General features: G+C 37.0%; 1 protein-coding gene across 1 annotated transcript in view; it reads left to right on the forward strand.

The window, feature by feature from the left end:
• Positions 1 to 367: 367 nt before the first annotated feature.
• LOC149255724 (BolA-like family protein) overlaps positions 368 to 17,118 on the forward strand; it is a 143,590-nt gene continuing 126,839 nt past the window's right edge. The window contains exon 1 of the mRNA XM_089460556.1: positions 368 to 979. Within this exon, the coding sequence (XP_089316682.1) occupies positions 578 to 979 (402 nt within the window). The 5' untranslated portion in view covers positions 368 to 577. The remainder of the gene's footprint in view (positions 980 to 17,118) is intronic.

The following is a 17,118-nucleotide window of genomic DNA, read 5'->3' on the forward strand; positions in this document are numbered from 1 at the left end:
ATTTCAATGAATTCTTGCCGGAATTTAGACAAATTAAATCGGAAAAATAAATTAGAAAAATTTTCAAAAAAATCACATTAAAGACAACTCGCTAATAAATAACTAAATATTTACTTATTTATTAATTTAAATAGTAAACATTTTTTTTTTTTTTTTTAATTTCCATTATTAATAAAAAATTAAATTATATATATCTATATATATTAAAAACCATACTAAAGCTTGCTATAAAATAAAAAAATATTCAAAATAAAAAAATATCAATATTCAAAATAATAAAAATATATTTAATTCATTAAATATAAAACAATGAAATGTAATATTAAGTGAGAGAAATTGAACGATAATGGCACTTCATCTGGAAGATCACCATTGTTCGATAATGACCCATCCTATGGAAGTTCACCATCGTCGTAGGGGTCCGAATCCGAGTTAAAATTCTGACGAACCTTACTCGTATATCAGGAGCCATAATTCAACGTCTAACTGTGAGTGCCGGGGATGTCTTTAAGGTGTCAAATAAAGCCCTCGGTGGTCAACCTCACTATCCCTTGGCAATGTGTTAAAAACATTTTTAATGCCCTCCCAGTTCTTCACTGTCCCATGCCATAAGCTCGCGCTGCTTACTACTTCGAAGCTCAGGTCTCTACTGGTCAAGGGAACCCCAGCCAATCCTCTCAGGGAAAAGGTTATGGCTTCTCTAATACTACCCACACTCGTCTCTTACGCGCTTCGACATCCTGTCCTCTGCTGTCCCGCCTCTAAATCAGTGTCGAGGGCCATTCTATTTCACAGGGGGTTCACATTCAAGGCGCATGGTCGTTCATCCCGTTTAACCGGACGGTTCGACAGCCGTCAGGAATGGTGGTCAAATTTGGGAGCTAGGAATTCATCGAGACATGGGTTCTGCGTTAGGTCTACAGAGGTTTCGGACTCGGGATCGGTAGATTCTCCCATGATGCAGGCAATGCAAAATAAGGTAAATTTGTCAAGGCCTTTTTTTTGTTCATTATCTAATCGAATTTAAGCCCTGGAATTCATATACTTGTAACCCTTGGCTTAAACAGACACTTCATGAAGCCTGTTTGAAGCCCAAGCCCTATTTAGGCTTGGCTAGTTAAATCTACACATATTAGAATTTTTCTTCTTTGAGAATCTCTTGGAAAACTACTACAACGACTGCCACTACTATTAACAGAAAATCCAGTTCTCACAATAATAATTCTCGTGGTTATTTCTTATTCATAAAACGAGGGGCATGGTTGTTGAGTAGGATTACGTGTTCAAGTCCCAAAAAATGAACATTCATGTATAAAGAGTAGAGTAGAGAAATTATTGTAGTGGAACAAAATCCCATCACAGGGTATGCTATTATAGGAATATCTCATAATACATCACACACTATCACAAATGAGTCCACTAAGTATGATGTCGATACTGCTATTGATGTTAGTACCAGAGAGGGAGGATGTTATGAAATAAATCTAACAACTTGAGCTCCAAAACAAATTTTAATTTTGTGGATGACATCAGTGAATATTGTTTAATTTCTCCGAGAACAAACAATGTCAACCTTTGGAAACAAAAGTGGTTGTAAAAGTCCCTAGTGAATCAGTCCAGAAAACACAAGAGGACTAGACTGACATGAAGAAGCAAACCAAGGGTAAAGCGACTGAGGAAGGTAACTAGCTTGGCAAAGTTGGAAATGATAAGAGTTTTAAGAAAACAGAACTAATATGGCAATTGAACACCCGCCATTCAATTGAAGTTTGGCTTTATGCTCCTGGTATAGTGGCACCGAGGACCTGTTAAGTTTTATGGTGTTTCAGAGTATTATTAAGGTGTTAAATCTTTATCAAATAGCATTAACTGAGTAGGTGATCCATGAAGAAGTCGAAAAAAATTTGAAAGAGGTATTTTCGCCATTTACCATGCAAGTGATTCGTTGAGGAATTTAAGAAAGTTGACGTATAACATACGGTGTTGTGGGAAATTACTGTTTGTTACAATGAGTTGTTTCTTTCGTAATGCCGGATATGGGAGGAGCAGCAGTGATGCAGCAGTAAGTTCCAAGTAATATTTGGCACTCTTTTAGAATTTGCGACTCAGAATTGATGACGTTGGATTTTAGCAGGCCATGTTAATTTTGAATAAATTCCACTGATTTAGTTTAATTGGCAATGGTGGCACAGTGATGGCTCCGTGTAGAAAAACGTTGGTTGAAGATCACTGCATCTTGATGAGCAGTGTTGGTATGCCAAGTGGTTTTAACTTTTATCAGGGCAATTGGAATTTCATCCAAGTTCACTGGAGGATGACATACACAGTGGCGTCCTTGCTATAACAGTTGCACTTCCGTTGTATGGCATCTGCTACAATCAGCATGAAAATACGAGGCATTTGAGAATGGATTTAAAGGAAAATCTGAGTTTCTATTTTAGTTTTCGCTTCTAATGTTCATGTAAAGTTCAGTGGCAGTAGAGCTGTGGCGAGAATGCTGGGTTCACATCTCCGTAAATGTGAAGGTAGCGTTACAAAGTTATTTTTTGGGGAGATGATTAGTTTATGCTTATGGTGAGGTTACTTAGCTAAAATATCCAAGTAGCTGTTTTGGTGTTGTAGGAGTGTGCAGTCTAGAATTGAGTCATGGATTCATTTAGGAGGATGAAATTTGTCAAAGGATTGTTTAATGATCAGGTTATGCTACTTGAATTGCTGCAAGCACTGAAACATCAGAAGTGTTTCGTGGAGTGATTGTTTGAGACAGATAGTGATGTTGGATGCATTTTTATCATCTGTCTTTTGTTCCTATTTTATAGCAGACCATTGTCAGAGTAGTTCTCCTTAGCCATTCCAAGAAGGAAGATTCTGAAGATAGTAATTTGTTCAACTAAAAAATTCATATGGCCTGCTTCACTAAAGGTGATTTGTCATGAGTTGTACTGTGTTGTATCGTGTATGTTACGCAGCTGTTCATGTAGTCATTGACTGCTGATTCTCATTAAGTCTAGCTGTTTTGAGTCCCACTATGATAGGATACAGTTTTGATGAGTGCCAGCTCATGGTATAGTTGTACTCTTTTTTCTACTTGAATGCAAACAAATGTTTCAGACTGATACACCAGCCCTGGTAAACTTTAAGGACTTAAGTATGGCACAGCAGTTCTTGGCAACCTTTTCAAGAATAACAAAAAATACTGGATGAAGTTATGCTGAATTATATATACTGCCAGTTTTAACTTTAAGGAAGGAATACACCTCCCATCTAGGAAGTTTCTGTCATGAAACCTATGGAGGTCAGATACTGTTGTGAGCTCTCTAAGCATGATATTGATACTGTTATTGCGAAGTTGCACTGAAATGGATACGGATACGGGGTTTGATATGGATACGACAAATTTTCAAAAAATCTGGATATGATACGGCAAGGAAACAGTATATATATATATATAGATATGACAAAATATAAATTTCATATTACCATTCATCTTTTAGAATCTACATTCAATTTTTAAATATATATAATCATCATAGTGAATTCAACATAAACAAATCATCATCATCAATTCAGCATAAACATTGTTACCATCATTAGTGATTATTATAACATTCAACATATCATCAAGTTTCTGTTTCCAATTTCAATCATCAACATCATCACCAAAGTTAATAACGCTAAATGCACATTACACAATACAAATTACAAAACGAACTGTGACAGGCAGTCTACTATTATCTGACATATTATGATATTCAATGTTGATTGTTCAAAAGTTTAAAACATCATCATAAATTACATTTACATATCATCAAATATGTCTTCATCCATGTAATTAAGATTCACATCAACTTTTGGATCCTCTCCAGGAGTGGGAGCATTGTTGCCATGTCTACTTGAAGTTGCAATTATTGGTGCCTCCTCATCAAACAAAATCATATGAGACATGGCGTTCACCGTCATATCCAAGTCATGTAACTTTGGTTCCACATCCCATAGTTTGGTAGGCCCACATTTGTATTCGTCACTCTTGTGTGACAGAAAGCGAAGATTCGAATGGGCATACACTAGTCCCTTAGCCTTCTTGGAGCCAAATTTTTTTTGCTTCACCGAATGGATGAAGCCATATGTATTTCAGTTCCTCTTTGCTGAAGAGGAACTAACAACCCGTGACAAGATCCTGATGGCCAATTTTTGAATATGTGGAAGTTTCCGACCATAGTAGTTCCACCAATCAATTGGACTTAATATGGTCTTGTCTTGCATAGAATCAAGATCTGCATCCATACCCTCTGATCCCATAAAGTGAGCAAACTTTGAACGAATCCGAATCCTAATATCAGGATTTACAAATAACTTTCTAAAAGCTTTCTTAAATCCTCGCGAGAAGTCTGGGGTTTTGTTTGGTGTGGTTCTTTCTGGATTACTTAGCAACTTTGCAGAATAATATTTTGGATTCACTGCACAGGCCATAAGGTGCAATGGGGTGGTCATCTTGTTCCACCTTTTGGTCAATATATCTTTTACTTCTCTGTAAAAGACTTCATCTGGGTCCTTCTCCTTTGCATTTATAACCACCCTTATCTTCTCTATCATGGAGTAAATGTCTTCATACACCTCGCCCAAATTAGGCATATCTATGTCAAACATGCGTAGCAAATCCATAATTAGCTTAGTAAATGCCAAGAGGTACTTGACCCTATCCCACCATTCATCATCAACAACCAACCTTTTCACTACTTATGCTCTTTTAGTTTGGGATTCCCTCCATTGATTTCAAAGAGAACTGCATACCATTGATTGTAATGCTTCTTTCACCTGCATAAGCCTTGTTAAGACTATGATGTGAGAAGCAAAACGAGTCTTGACAACCTACAAGTGCCAATGTTTCAATAAATTAAAAATCATAATTGATTGAATACCTATTATGATTCACGAATCACGACTTATTTGAAAATCCAATTTACATATTTGAATTTAGAGTCATAGAAATTATAATTTATGTAATAATTTTAAATTTTAGGTCTCTTAAGGAGCTCCAACTTCGCTAATTCCTTTTAGATGCCTTGGGACATGTGGTGGTTTGTGATGAAGGCTTGAATCTCTTTTTCCTCTTCAAAAATAAGTCGAATCCACTCAATTTGCTTCCCCTTCTTGCTCAACACAAGGTTCAATGAATGTACAACACATGGGGTCCAAAAGATGTCCTAATATTTGCCTTCAATAAGTAGGCCTACTACTCTACACACCGTTGCATTGTCAGTTATTACACGGATAACATTTTCTGGCCCTACCATTTCAATTCCTTCAATCAAGATGTCAACAGTGAATTGAGAATCTTTCAGCTGCCCCTCATAATTCAATGCCTTCAAAAACATTGTCCCCTTTGGGCTTTGAGTAATCACATTGATCAAAGGCCTATTCCTTTTATCTTTCCATCCATCAGAAATGATGGACACCTTTGAAATGCGCCATGAATTACGAATGTGGTTTAATTTAGCCTCCAAATCTAACTTCTTAACAGTTAACAATGTAGTGCGGACCTTCTCATAACCAAGGCTCTTGTAACCTTTTGGGACTTCATTCACTGCTTTGATCATCTTTACCCAGTAAGGAGATCACACGAGGTTAAAGGGAAGGCCATTTGCATAAATGCATTGACTTATAGCTGCATCTGCCTTCTCTCGAGCATCATTATTAAAACTCTTTTCAATCGGTTCCAAATTAGACTGCTTTGAACCAGGGTGACATTCCATAAGTGGGAAGTGGAGGCTTTGCTGAAGATGCTCCCAACCTTGTTGGTTGTTTGAATTGAGAATTTGCCTCATTTGCTTTAACATCTTCCTCGTCTTGTTCTTTCTGATATTTTGCAATTTTTTCCTTGCTTAAACCTTTTCCCTTTGTCCCATTCTCTTTAGGTGGGCTAGTGCATATTCGAATCCCATTGTTTCTTAAGGCAAGTAAATGTGCTTTAACCCAGGTGTATGATCCCTTAAACTCCTTTTGACACTCATTGCAAACCCATACCAATGATCCCCCTCCTTGGATCTTCCCTACAACAATTACATATTTCCAAAGTGGTGACTTTGGATCAACTTTAGGGGCCGATTCAATTTCTTGTTCCTTTTTACGAATTGATGAACTTGAAGATGCCATGAATGGGACGTTTTTGATAACTTAGCAATGGATGGAATATATAATGGCAAAAACACCTGCAACATTTATATTAATATATTCAAGAAGATAGAACTAATATTAAAGTTTAATAATTTAATTTGTAATCCAATGTTATAAGAACTGAATCGGTGATCAAACCAAAAAACCCTGTGGATCGGGAATCAGTCGAAATTGGAAAAAAACTGGTTTACCAAAAACACATAAAATATTCATATTTTAAAGAAAAAGATATATATTCATGTGCATCCATATGAATCCAAACCATTTATACACAAATATGCAAAAGTTCTCATTTATATAGCAAGTAATAATGCTTATAATCAAAATAACACTTAGTGAAAAACATCGCTGAACCAAAAAGCATAAAAAAATAGGCTCTAAAAGGCCTTTATAGTCCAAAATAACACGATAGTATGAATCATGATACTACAGTCTACAACACTACAACTACAACCTACAAGTGCTAATTTTTGATGTCATCATTAGAATCATCATCTTGAACATCCTCCTTATCTTCATTTGAAGAACGAGTAGCATCCAAGTTTGCAATGGGATTATGGCTTAATTCCCCTGGCCTTGAAGCTGCTACCAGTGCTTTTAATATATCTGCCTTTGCAACTTATGGAGGTGGGTCCAAGTCCAACCAAGAAAGCTCTTCATTGTCAAATGCTAGTGCTTGACTCTCCACAACCCATTCTGGTGTTGGATCAGAGTCAACCAAGACAATGTTGCTTGATTTAGGGGTTTTGTTCAACAATTGGTTGCGTGTCAACCTAAGTTTGTACTGAACAAAAACCATGTCATTCAACCGCTTTTGCTCCAAACGGTTCTTCTTCTTAATGTGTATATGCTCAAACACACTCTAATTCCGCTCACACCCCGAAGCACTACATGTCTGGCTCAATATTTAAATTGCAAATTTTTGCAATTGAGAGCATTCACTACCAAATTGTTACCACCAATAGGCTGCAAAAAGGGTGGAAGACAAAGAAGTATTAGCAAATGAATTTGAAAGTTGAAACTTGGACTCAACAATTGCAAATTGAAATGAGTAATATAATAATTTGCAAATTTTGACAGTTCGTACCCGGGGGATTCTTTGTTGTATTTCTTACAACCATAGAAATGCCAAAGGTACCGATACTCTCATTAAAATTCAAGAGCTTGTTATGAATCTGATCTTGAGTCTTGGAATCTAGGACCATGTCCTCAATGCATTTATATAATCTCTCTAATACCTTTCCATCAACCTCAAAATTTGTAGTGTAATGGTACTTTCAAAGTTCAAAAAACAAAAATATATTCATCAAGTCAAGCGATTTCGAAAGTTTTCATTTTGTAAAGCTTTTCTAAATTCTAATTAGTAAGGAAGGACAAAATTTAAGAGTTAAAACTTATAAGCAATGAGCATTGAAATCCAAAATTACATACCTTGGATTTAAGTAGTAGCCAACTACATGTAAAGGTCTATGTAGTTGTTTGTTCCATCTTTTATAAATGATTCTCCATAGAGGAATGTATGTATGTCTTTTATCCCCATATGTTGCATTTATTTGTTCCTTGGCCAAATGCATGGTCTCATAAACAAAACCCATGGCAGGTTTATTACTATCCACTATCCGCAAAACTATGACAAGAGGCTCACTAAATAACACAATCTCCTTTGCCTTTGACCAAAATCTTTTGTCAAATACTTGGTCAACCATCTGTTTCTCTTCAACCTTTTTGTTCCACTGAGATGCATTCCATTCATCACATGAAAACATCTTCCTCAAATTCGATTTTTGTTGAACAAGGGATTGCAATGAAAGAAAGTTTGTTGCAAATCGTGTGATGGCTGATCGAACAAGCTCTTTACCCTCAATGTGCTTTGTCATAAGGTTCAAAACTCATGAGCGGTTGTAGATATACCTGGTTATGGATTTTGCATCATTCAGACACTTTTTTACCCGCTCAATTTTGCCAATATCCTCAAGCATGAGGTCCAAACAATGGGTTGCACATGGAGACCACCAAATGGTAGGGTGTTTTCCTCCAACATCTTTCCATCTGCAACATAGTTAGAGGCATTACCTGTGATCACTTGTACAACATTTTCAACCCCTACTTCTATAACTGCTTCATCCAAAAGACGAAATAGCAATTGTGCATCTTTCGCTTGATCAGAGGCATCAATAGATTTGAGAAACATAATACTTTTTGGACAAACAATTAAGAAATTTAATATGGTGTAGATCTGCCATCAGTCCATCCATCAGATATAATTGTGCATCCTATTTTGGTCTATGATTGCTTGAATTCTGTATGGTACTCTTGTATTCTTTGGACCTCATTTTGTAAAAGTGCCCCCTTGATATCTTGAAAGCTAGGGCCTTTGAAGACTGCTCCACACGAAGCTATAACATTAATCATGGGTTGATAATATGCAGAATTAACAACATTAAAAGGTATGTCTGCATCATACCACCATCTAGCAATGCATTTATATGCAACCTTCTCTATTTTCTTCCATTTAGCATCAAGGGTTGGTTGAGAACTAGGGGTGCTATGAGGTACAAAGAAGGAGTCAGTCCTTTTACGGGCTGCAGTCTTCTTCAATTTCAAGGCACTTGAACTAGGGCCAGAAGTACCCTCTCCAACTCTAGTAGGAAAACTAGAGGAATTTTCAAAACTAGGCATATATTCTTCAAAATTAGGGTCACTAGGCATAGCATCATTCATTTGACTTTTCCTTATATCTTTTTTAATTCTCTTGTTTTTCCTTTTTTCTTCGTTGTAGGATTCAATTAGACTTTGCATCTCTGCTTTAAGATCATCATAAACATTTTCACAAGGTTTTACTTGCCCTCTCCAATGTGCTAGGTGTTCTTTAATTCTATGGATCCCCCCACCTTTAATTTTCTTCCCACAATAGTTGCAAGCTTTTAAGTTTTATCCCTTGTTCATTTAAATGGCAGGGAACCCAAGCTGGATCATTCTTGTTGTTGGGGGTCATGACAACTTCTACAAGAAGAAATTGAAATCTGCATAGAAAACCCTACAATTTTTAGAATTCTAGGGCAATATTTTTTAGAGAAAAATAATAGAGGAACAGAAGCCACGAAATACCTGGAGAAGATCTGTAAATTTTGAGAAGAGAAGAAGCTCCCACAAATCAGAAAATAAACTCTTCAATTAGCTCCAAAATCTCCCTCACAAATTTGCCAACTAAATCCCTCAAAATAACCTTGCAAATTTCAACAATTGTTGAGAAAAAAATAGAATAAAATAACGACCATAAGAATTTTTGCAAATCAAAATTACAAATCTGCATAAAAACACTAGGGTTTTTAAATTTTTAGGGAAAAAAGATAATTTTTTTGGAGAAAAATAGAACAATAATGGATGGCAAAAAATACCTTGACTTGCCCTCTAATTTTTTTGAAGAAAATCAGCTCCAAAATGCTCCCAAATCAGCTCTGTAGTAGCCCCTACAAATCTACATAAAAAAACTAGGGTTTTTGAATATTTTGGGAAAAAAATTAGATTTTTGGAGAAAAATGGAACAATAATGGATTGAAAAAAATACCTTGACTTACCCTCTAAATTTTCTGGAGAAAATCAGCTCCAAAATCCTCCCAAATCAGCTTTGTAGTAGCCCCCACAAAATTAAAAAAAACCCCTTCAACCAGCTCCAAAAAGCATTCAACAAAACCCAAATATCTTTGAGAAAAAAATCCTTGAAGCAACTCAAAAATCTTCTTTAGTAATCAGCCAAACAACTCTCCAAGACTCCAATAAGCTCTTCAAATCTGCAAAAAATCTCCCTCAGAACGACCTTACAAAAAACTCTCCGAATTCTCTTCAGTGAACTCAACTCAAGAATTTCAAGAGACTTGAATGAATAGTGTGAGTGAAATAGAGGCGGTGGGTGTGTTTAAATAAGTTTAGGGGGGAGCCAGGATACAATTAGAAATTAGGGAAAAAAAGGCTTTCTTTTTGCCTAGGCCGCGGGCTATACGAACAGGTCGGAACCGGCCTCTGAACTGGAATAGGCCGATTCGGTATGGAACCAACCTATTTCAGTTTAGCCTAGTTTTGGCCCCAAAACGGTGAGATCGGCTGGTTCCACTGGTTTCGGTACAGTTTTGATAACATTGTTGTAATCCGTCTCAAGTGTATCCAATGCTTCATATTAAACTTGACAGTTACTTGCTAAATGATCATGCTTAAATTAGAGTCTACATTTGATTTTTATATTTTTAAAGTCAACTACTTGCTTCTAGGTATAATGCAAATTCTGTAAAATCAACAAGGTTGGCAGTCACATCTCCCAGAATTTCAGACTCTACATAGTTAAGTAGTGAGCATATTTCACCATTTTCCTGGCTCTGGTCATTTGATATGCTTTCAAAAGTTTCCCTAGAGTGTTCATTGTTCACTGTTACCTATAGTTTCAAAATCTAGGTTGTGAGAACATTAAAAAGGAAGATTCTCAAAGTCCAACTCAAACCTAAGTTATTGGAAAGTGGAAACGTCCCTCCCAAGAAGGTGGCCTATGGTTAATAGATTTAAATTTAAAATGTATCATTTTTCATATCAATGTTGAATGAATCTGTAAACTTGATAGGTTCAATGATTTGGATGTTAGTCATACAGACAATCAAAGAAGTTATATTTTTCCAAGTAGAGACATTGGCATAAGTAACTCTTGTGACAATAATTCAAATGATTTTTCTGGTCAAGGGGAATTTACTGTGAAAACAAGAAGGATTTTTGATGAGAAAAATCAACTAGCTACCAAGGCTGAGACATGTCCAAAAAATGACAAAGTAGTCCCACATACAGACCTTGCTATCTGTAGCAACATGTTGAAGGGTAAACAAACTTGTGGAGTCTTGGGCAAAGATGTATTTGATTTCAAAGATTCTGTCCTCAAGGTTGATGAGCTTCAAAATGAGGCTTTGAGATCATCTCAGGGAAAAGCAAGACTACGAGGAAGTAATTCCAAAGAAAACAATCATGGGATTAAGGGATTAAAGTGTATTGCAACTTACCAGTAATGGACTCCCGCTCATTGGCTCAAGCTTACAAGGCAACGAGTTATGACTCGTGGCAACTCAACAGTTTAATCATAAACCTCATGCAAGCTTTGTGAGTGGCTAAGGAAACCCTTGTGCTCTCTGAATGACTGGTTGTGCTCTAGTTGTTTAGCCTTCAGGTGCTCGGAGAGTCACGAGTGGTTCTGCCTTTAGGTGCTTGGTCTGTGCTTGGGTACGACGGGCTACAGAGTGTCTATGGCGACAGGGCATGGTGGCACGACCTCCTACAATAGTCGAACGAAATGCAAATTATGAAAATAAGGTTTGCCAAGGTCGGTGATAGTTTAAGAGGGGGTGGGCCCAACTTTTGGAAATTAACCAAATATGTACCTGGTATTCGACTTTTATGGGTGGGTCTCTTTTCGGAAAGGGATCACGATTTTTCATGATACGTTTCTGAATTTCAGGAAGTGAATCCAAAAAAATTTACAAACTCTTGAATTTGAAACCCAAATTCTACATTTGCAAAAACTTGAAATGGCTTAGAAATGTTTCGATGGCGTTTTGATGACAGATCATACCCATTTCAATTTCGGAAATGTGGAACGACGTTTCTGGCAATTGCTAAAGATGTTTCCAGTAACTTAGTGTTATTGATTTTAGTATTGGGGAGAGGGAGGATGTAATCAAATAAACCTAAGAACTTGCTCTCCAAAGCTAGCTTTCAAATTGGCAATTTTTGTGGATGACAACAATAAATGTTGTGTAATTTCTCTGAGAACAAACAATGCCAAGCTTTGGAAACAAAATTTGTTGTAAAAGTCCTGGCTGCCCTAGTCTAGGAAACACAAGAGGACTAGACTATGATGGAGAAGCAAACCAGGGGTAAAGCCATCAAGGAAAGTAAATAGCCTAGTAATGTTGGAAATGATAAGAATTTTAAGAAACACAACTAACGTGGTGATTGAACAACCTCCATTCAAATAAAGTTTGGCACTGTTGCATCGAAATCTAATAGGTCTTATAGAGGGGGTACCCTACAAGGCAATGCACTAGACTAAGTGACAACAATGAGGTGTGGCCCACTATCACCATAGCCACTACCCCCTGTTGTTTATGGGCTTCCACCAATGGGAGGCTTCCCAATATAGAAGTCACCTATGAAATATTTGCTAGGTTGAAGGATTAAGGTGACAATTGTGGCTTATAGAGGATGCTGTTCTTGTTGAAAAGTGTAACCAGGTTCAGTGTTCATAATGACATGGGTAATTGTGATTTTTATGTAATTGATGTAAAGAAGAAATATAAAATGATTGTATGCTTAACTCACGGGTTTCATGAACAAGGGTTTTATTTTTAGATGGCTCCCATTGTGAGCCTTTAAGATTTGTCATCTAGTCATAAAAGTCAAAGAGAGTCAATGTCATGTATGAAGAACCCTTCTTGGGCATGTTACAAATGTATATGAGTCAATAAAATGGTCTAGTAGCCCTCCAAGAAAAGCACAAAGTTCTCCTCTTCAAGTCGGCCTCAAGTTAAAGTGAAGAACTCATGTTGGGTTCACCTAATGAAGACACACCTATTTGGATGCACATGTCGGCTTATTTATATAGACAAACCACTATAGATATGTGTGTGCAGGGTCTTCGCATTTCCACAGAAGACAAGTTTGGATATCTCTCTGAAATTTCAGGTGGACAGTTAAGTGACAAGTTCGAATATCAGTTTGGTAAAGAAGCTCAGAGAAGGTATAGGATTGCAGAGGCTAGTTCGTTGAAGGAGCTCGGATAAGGATACAAGATTGCAGAGATAAGTTTGATGTTATCTCATAGTCAAGGAGTTCGGGTTTACCTCTGAGATTGAGATAACAATTACAGTGACAAATTCAGTGTTAACATAGTTCGGAGCTACCACAACAAGAAGAGTTTGAAGGTCTCGCAATTCGGTATCATTACAGTTTGATGCTACCACAGTGAGAAGGGTTTGGTGCCTCACAACTTTAGTGCCATTATAGTTCAGTATTACACAATGAGAAAGTCTCTATACTACCACAGAGAAAGGGTCACAACCAGTAAAGTGATCTTGGTGTCATGTCAGTGACAGTCTCGGTGATGATGATATCTCGCTGCTAAGGAGGTCGAAGTGGAAGAGAAGTCAAGACAGAGAAAAGAGCAAAAGATTGACAGTCAAGAGAACTAGTGTCTTGGTCTTGGAGTGGCAAATAGGTCAAGGGTCTTGGTATTGGTATTCATCAATTGGAATCTCTATAAGAAGAATTTGTGCGGGTTTTCCTCTCAAAGAGTGAGAGGTTTTGGCCCTGGCTCATAGCCTACATTCTGTGTCTCTTGTATATTTATGTTCATGCATTGGTAGCTGTTTGATGAAGAAGAACATTAATAACTTAAGTAAAGAAGATCCTAATCTAAAGTTGTAAAAAGCACTCACAAGTAGTTACTAATTGAAGAGAAATCACCTAATACATGATGCCCTAGATTTCTCAACATGGTTTCAGAGCTAAGGTGTCAAAGTCAATAAAAAGGCATGTAATCAAAGAGACACTCAAGGATCGAGTTTCAAGAAAGGCATCAAAGCAAGTTGAATGATATCAAAGTGAAGTCGAGATCTACATCGAAGTATCAAACCCTAGATCGAAGAAGAAGTCTACACTAGCAAAAGTTTTGGATCCTCTAAGTCATCATTAAAAGACCACAAAGACCCTCATCAAGTTGAAGAGATCTACAAGTTGAAGAGATCTACAATGCAAGGTGGCCCAAAGTATAGACATCCAAAAGAAGCATTTCTAGTACTAAGATCACATCATCTTGGAGAAAGTCGAAACCCTAGAAGCATTTTCTGATTTGCACTCATTCACCACTAGAGAAGTCGAAGTATCTTGAAGGCTAGTTATCCAAAGAAGGCTAAAGGCATTGTCATCATCTTCAAAAGGTTCCAAGGCAGTCTCCCCCTCATTAAAGCAAGGACCTCCTTATCCTTAAAGAAGATCATCAAAGGAGCATCAAGACATCTTCATCAATCATCATCAACAAAGGGATCAAGTTGAAGATTTTACCTTCGCTTGACAAGTAAGTATCTTTTATTCTATAATCTAGTCTAGTAAATGACTTCGTTTTGCAAGGAGATCTATAAGTTGGTTGGGTCATCGAACTTCCTTGCATGGAAAAGGAGGATAGACATAATCCTCGCAAAAAATAAAGTCATTGATCATATCAATGGAAAAGTCTCCAAAAACCATCTGAAGGTCAAGCATTGTTTGAATACATGGAAATGGATCAAAGTGCTAAAGGGATTCTTATGAAATCAATCAAAGGCCCCCTCATTCCCTATATAGCAGGATTGGAGACATCAAAAGAAATATATGATTAGCTGGTAGAACTATTCTCTGAAGATGCGATAAGAAAGGTCATATCACTTATATTTGATCTACACAAATTGAAGGTATCAAAGGATGAAGGGATATCTTCATAAGATCTTAACTACAAGATTTGGGAGAGATAATTTCAAATAAGGAAATGATCTCCTTTGTTCTAAATGTACTAACTAATGAACAAGGTAACAAATGCATGTGAGGATAAGAAAGCTATTCCATTCAACAACTTCTCGTTTCTATGCAAGATAGAAGAAGACAGGTTGAGGGCAAAAGTGCTCAAACATTTGTCGGAAAGAAAGAAGAACATAGCTAAGATTCAATGCTATGAGCATTACAGGAAATATTGTCCTAAGTTCAAGAAGGGCAATATCAAGAAAAATAGAGAAGAAGCCCATTTCACTGAAGAAATGGAGGAAGCTGAAAAGAAGGAAGTCCAAGAAAAAGGAAAAGCATTAGAAGTAAGAGCTCATGACATCACCATACGGAAACATGAAGGATAGCTGGAACAAAATCTATGGCAGTCAAATATGAAGGATATAGCTCTTGAGAACCTCATTGGAAACTTAAGGAAAGGAAGAAGTCATCCAGAACAAGGCTCATCATACATCAAAAGGAAACATCTACTGGATAGGGATATTCAAGATCCTCAAGTTTCTTTGATGGAATCTTCATTGGAAGGTTCGCCGATCTAGAGAGGAAGCAAGTGTTTCATCAGGAACTCCAACTTGTGGAATCCATGGGATGATGGTATGATGACATAAGAGATAAAGCAGATAAAGTGGTTGAAGCTCTTTTCAATCAAGGAAGTTGCTGAGAGAAGCCTAGATGACCTAAAGGTAAATGAGGTATGTATGCTTGTATTCGATATTATAAAGTCATGTTGTATGGTTGCAGGTAACATGGATCACTGCTCATGATCAAAGGAAAGGAATCTCCTTATGAAAGGTTGCTGGAAGGCATTGGTCACACTAGATGAAATCAACATAATATGTCCTCATATGAAGTATTAGGTGGTTGACTACAATTGAGGAACTCTGATTGGAAGCTACTGGGAATGAGATGTGTGAAGAAAGTAAGGAAGAGATCATGAGATATGCAACTGTGGTAAAGGAAATCAAAATCTGGAAGACCAAGAAGATTTGACTAGGATATCTTCATGAAAGATATGAACATTGATGGAGTCTGAAAAAGAAAGAGACCCTTGACAATATATATCTTTGGGAGATGTGTCGATATGTATGCAGGATGCTGATGTAAACTTGTAGATGTCATGATGAAAGACCATCACAAAAGGTGATGTTGATTTTAATGTTCATTACTTTATTTTTGAACAATTATCTGGATGAGTTTATGTAGGGCTGCCAAGGGAAGATCTATGGAAGTCTTCCACCACTGATGCACATGTAGTAGGATGAAATATCCTTAAGTAAACGTGGCATGAAGAAAGCCGAAATATGGACTGATGGATCGCTTTCTGATGAAAGGAACGATGACATGATTGAATCATGGATGAAAGTGATGGGTGGTCCGTGCCCTATGAAGAAATCCCAAAAGATGAAGACTCCGTGGCAAAGAAATTCATGATATTGAAGGAAGGAGTTCTTCAAGCAATTGGTTGTCCCATCATCTCCACCTGAGGAGCTGCTGTAGGTCCCTAATTAAGAGGGAGCTTGGAAACAAGTTTCTTACTTGGAAGAAACTTGGAAATTCTTAAGCCAAGAGGGAGCTTAGGTACATTCCTTTTGTAGGAATGAGTACATTCCTTTATTGGAATTGATATGTCTTCCCTAATTGAGAGGGAGAGATAGACACATCATTCTCGTTTTCACTTGGGAAGACAAAATGGAGGATTAGGTAATTATTTGGCATCCGATACTCTTTGAGGATGAGATAGGGCATCCAAGATAAGAGTAGTCATAGAGGATCGATATTCCTTGAGGACTGGGAATCCAAGATAAGAATAGTCCTGATGGAACACACCTTGAGTACCTGGGTGAGGTATGTTCCGGGAGAGAACGGTGAGAGTGTCTATAATCATTGGTCTCGCCAGCATTGGCTCAGAACTTGTGGAGAGATAGAGCTATTAGTCAAGGCCTTGCTATGTGACAATCTTGGTTGATATGATGCTATACAGATGAGTTACCAATCTGGTTCTTCTTATGAGAAATTCTTTAGATTGAGAACGACCAAGTACCATTATGAATGCCTCCCTAGTTAAGAGGGATTGTTGGAAAGTGTAACTAGGTTCGGTCATCATAATGACGTGTAATTTTGATTTTTATGTAATTGATGTAAAGAAGAAAAATAAAATGATTGTATGCTTGACTCATGGGTTTCATGAGCAAGGATTTGATTTTTAGATGGCTCCCATTTTGAGCCTTTTTATGTTCATGCATTTGTAGCTGTTTGATGAAGAAGAACATTAATAACTAAAGTAAAGAAGATCCTAATCTAAAGTTGTAAAAGGCACTTACAAGTAGTTACTAATTGAAGAGAAATCACCTAATACATGATGCCTTAGATTTCTCAACACTT

The sequence above is a fragment of the Pinus tabuliformis genome, chromosome 7 (assembly GCF_031772625.1).
Source record: "Pinus tabuliformis cultivar Carrire ecotype Pingquan chromosome 7, CPIR1, whole genome shotgun sequence".
Taxonomy (NCBI): domain Eukaryota; kingdom Viridiplantae; phylum Streptophyta; class Pinopsida; order Pinales; family Pinaceae; genus Pinus; species Pinus tabuliformis.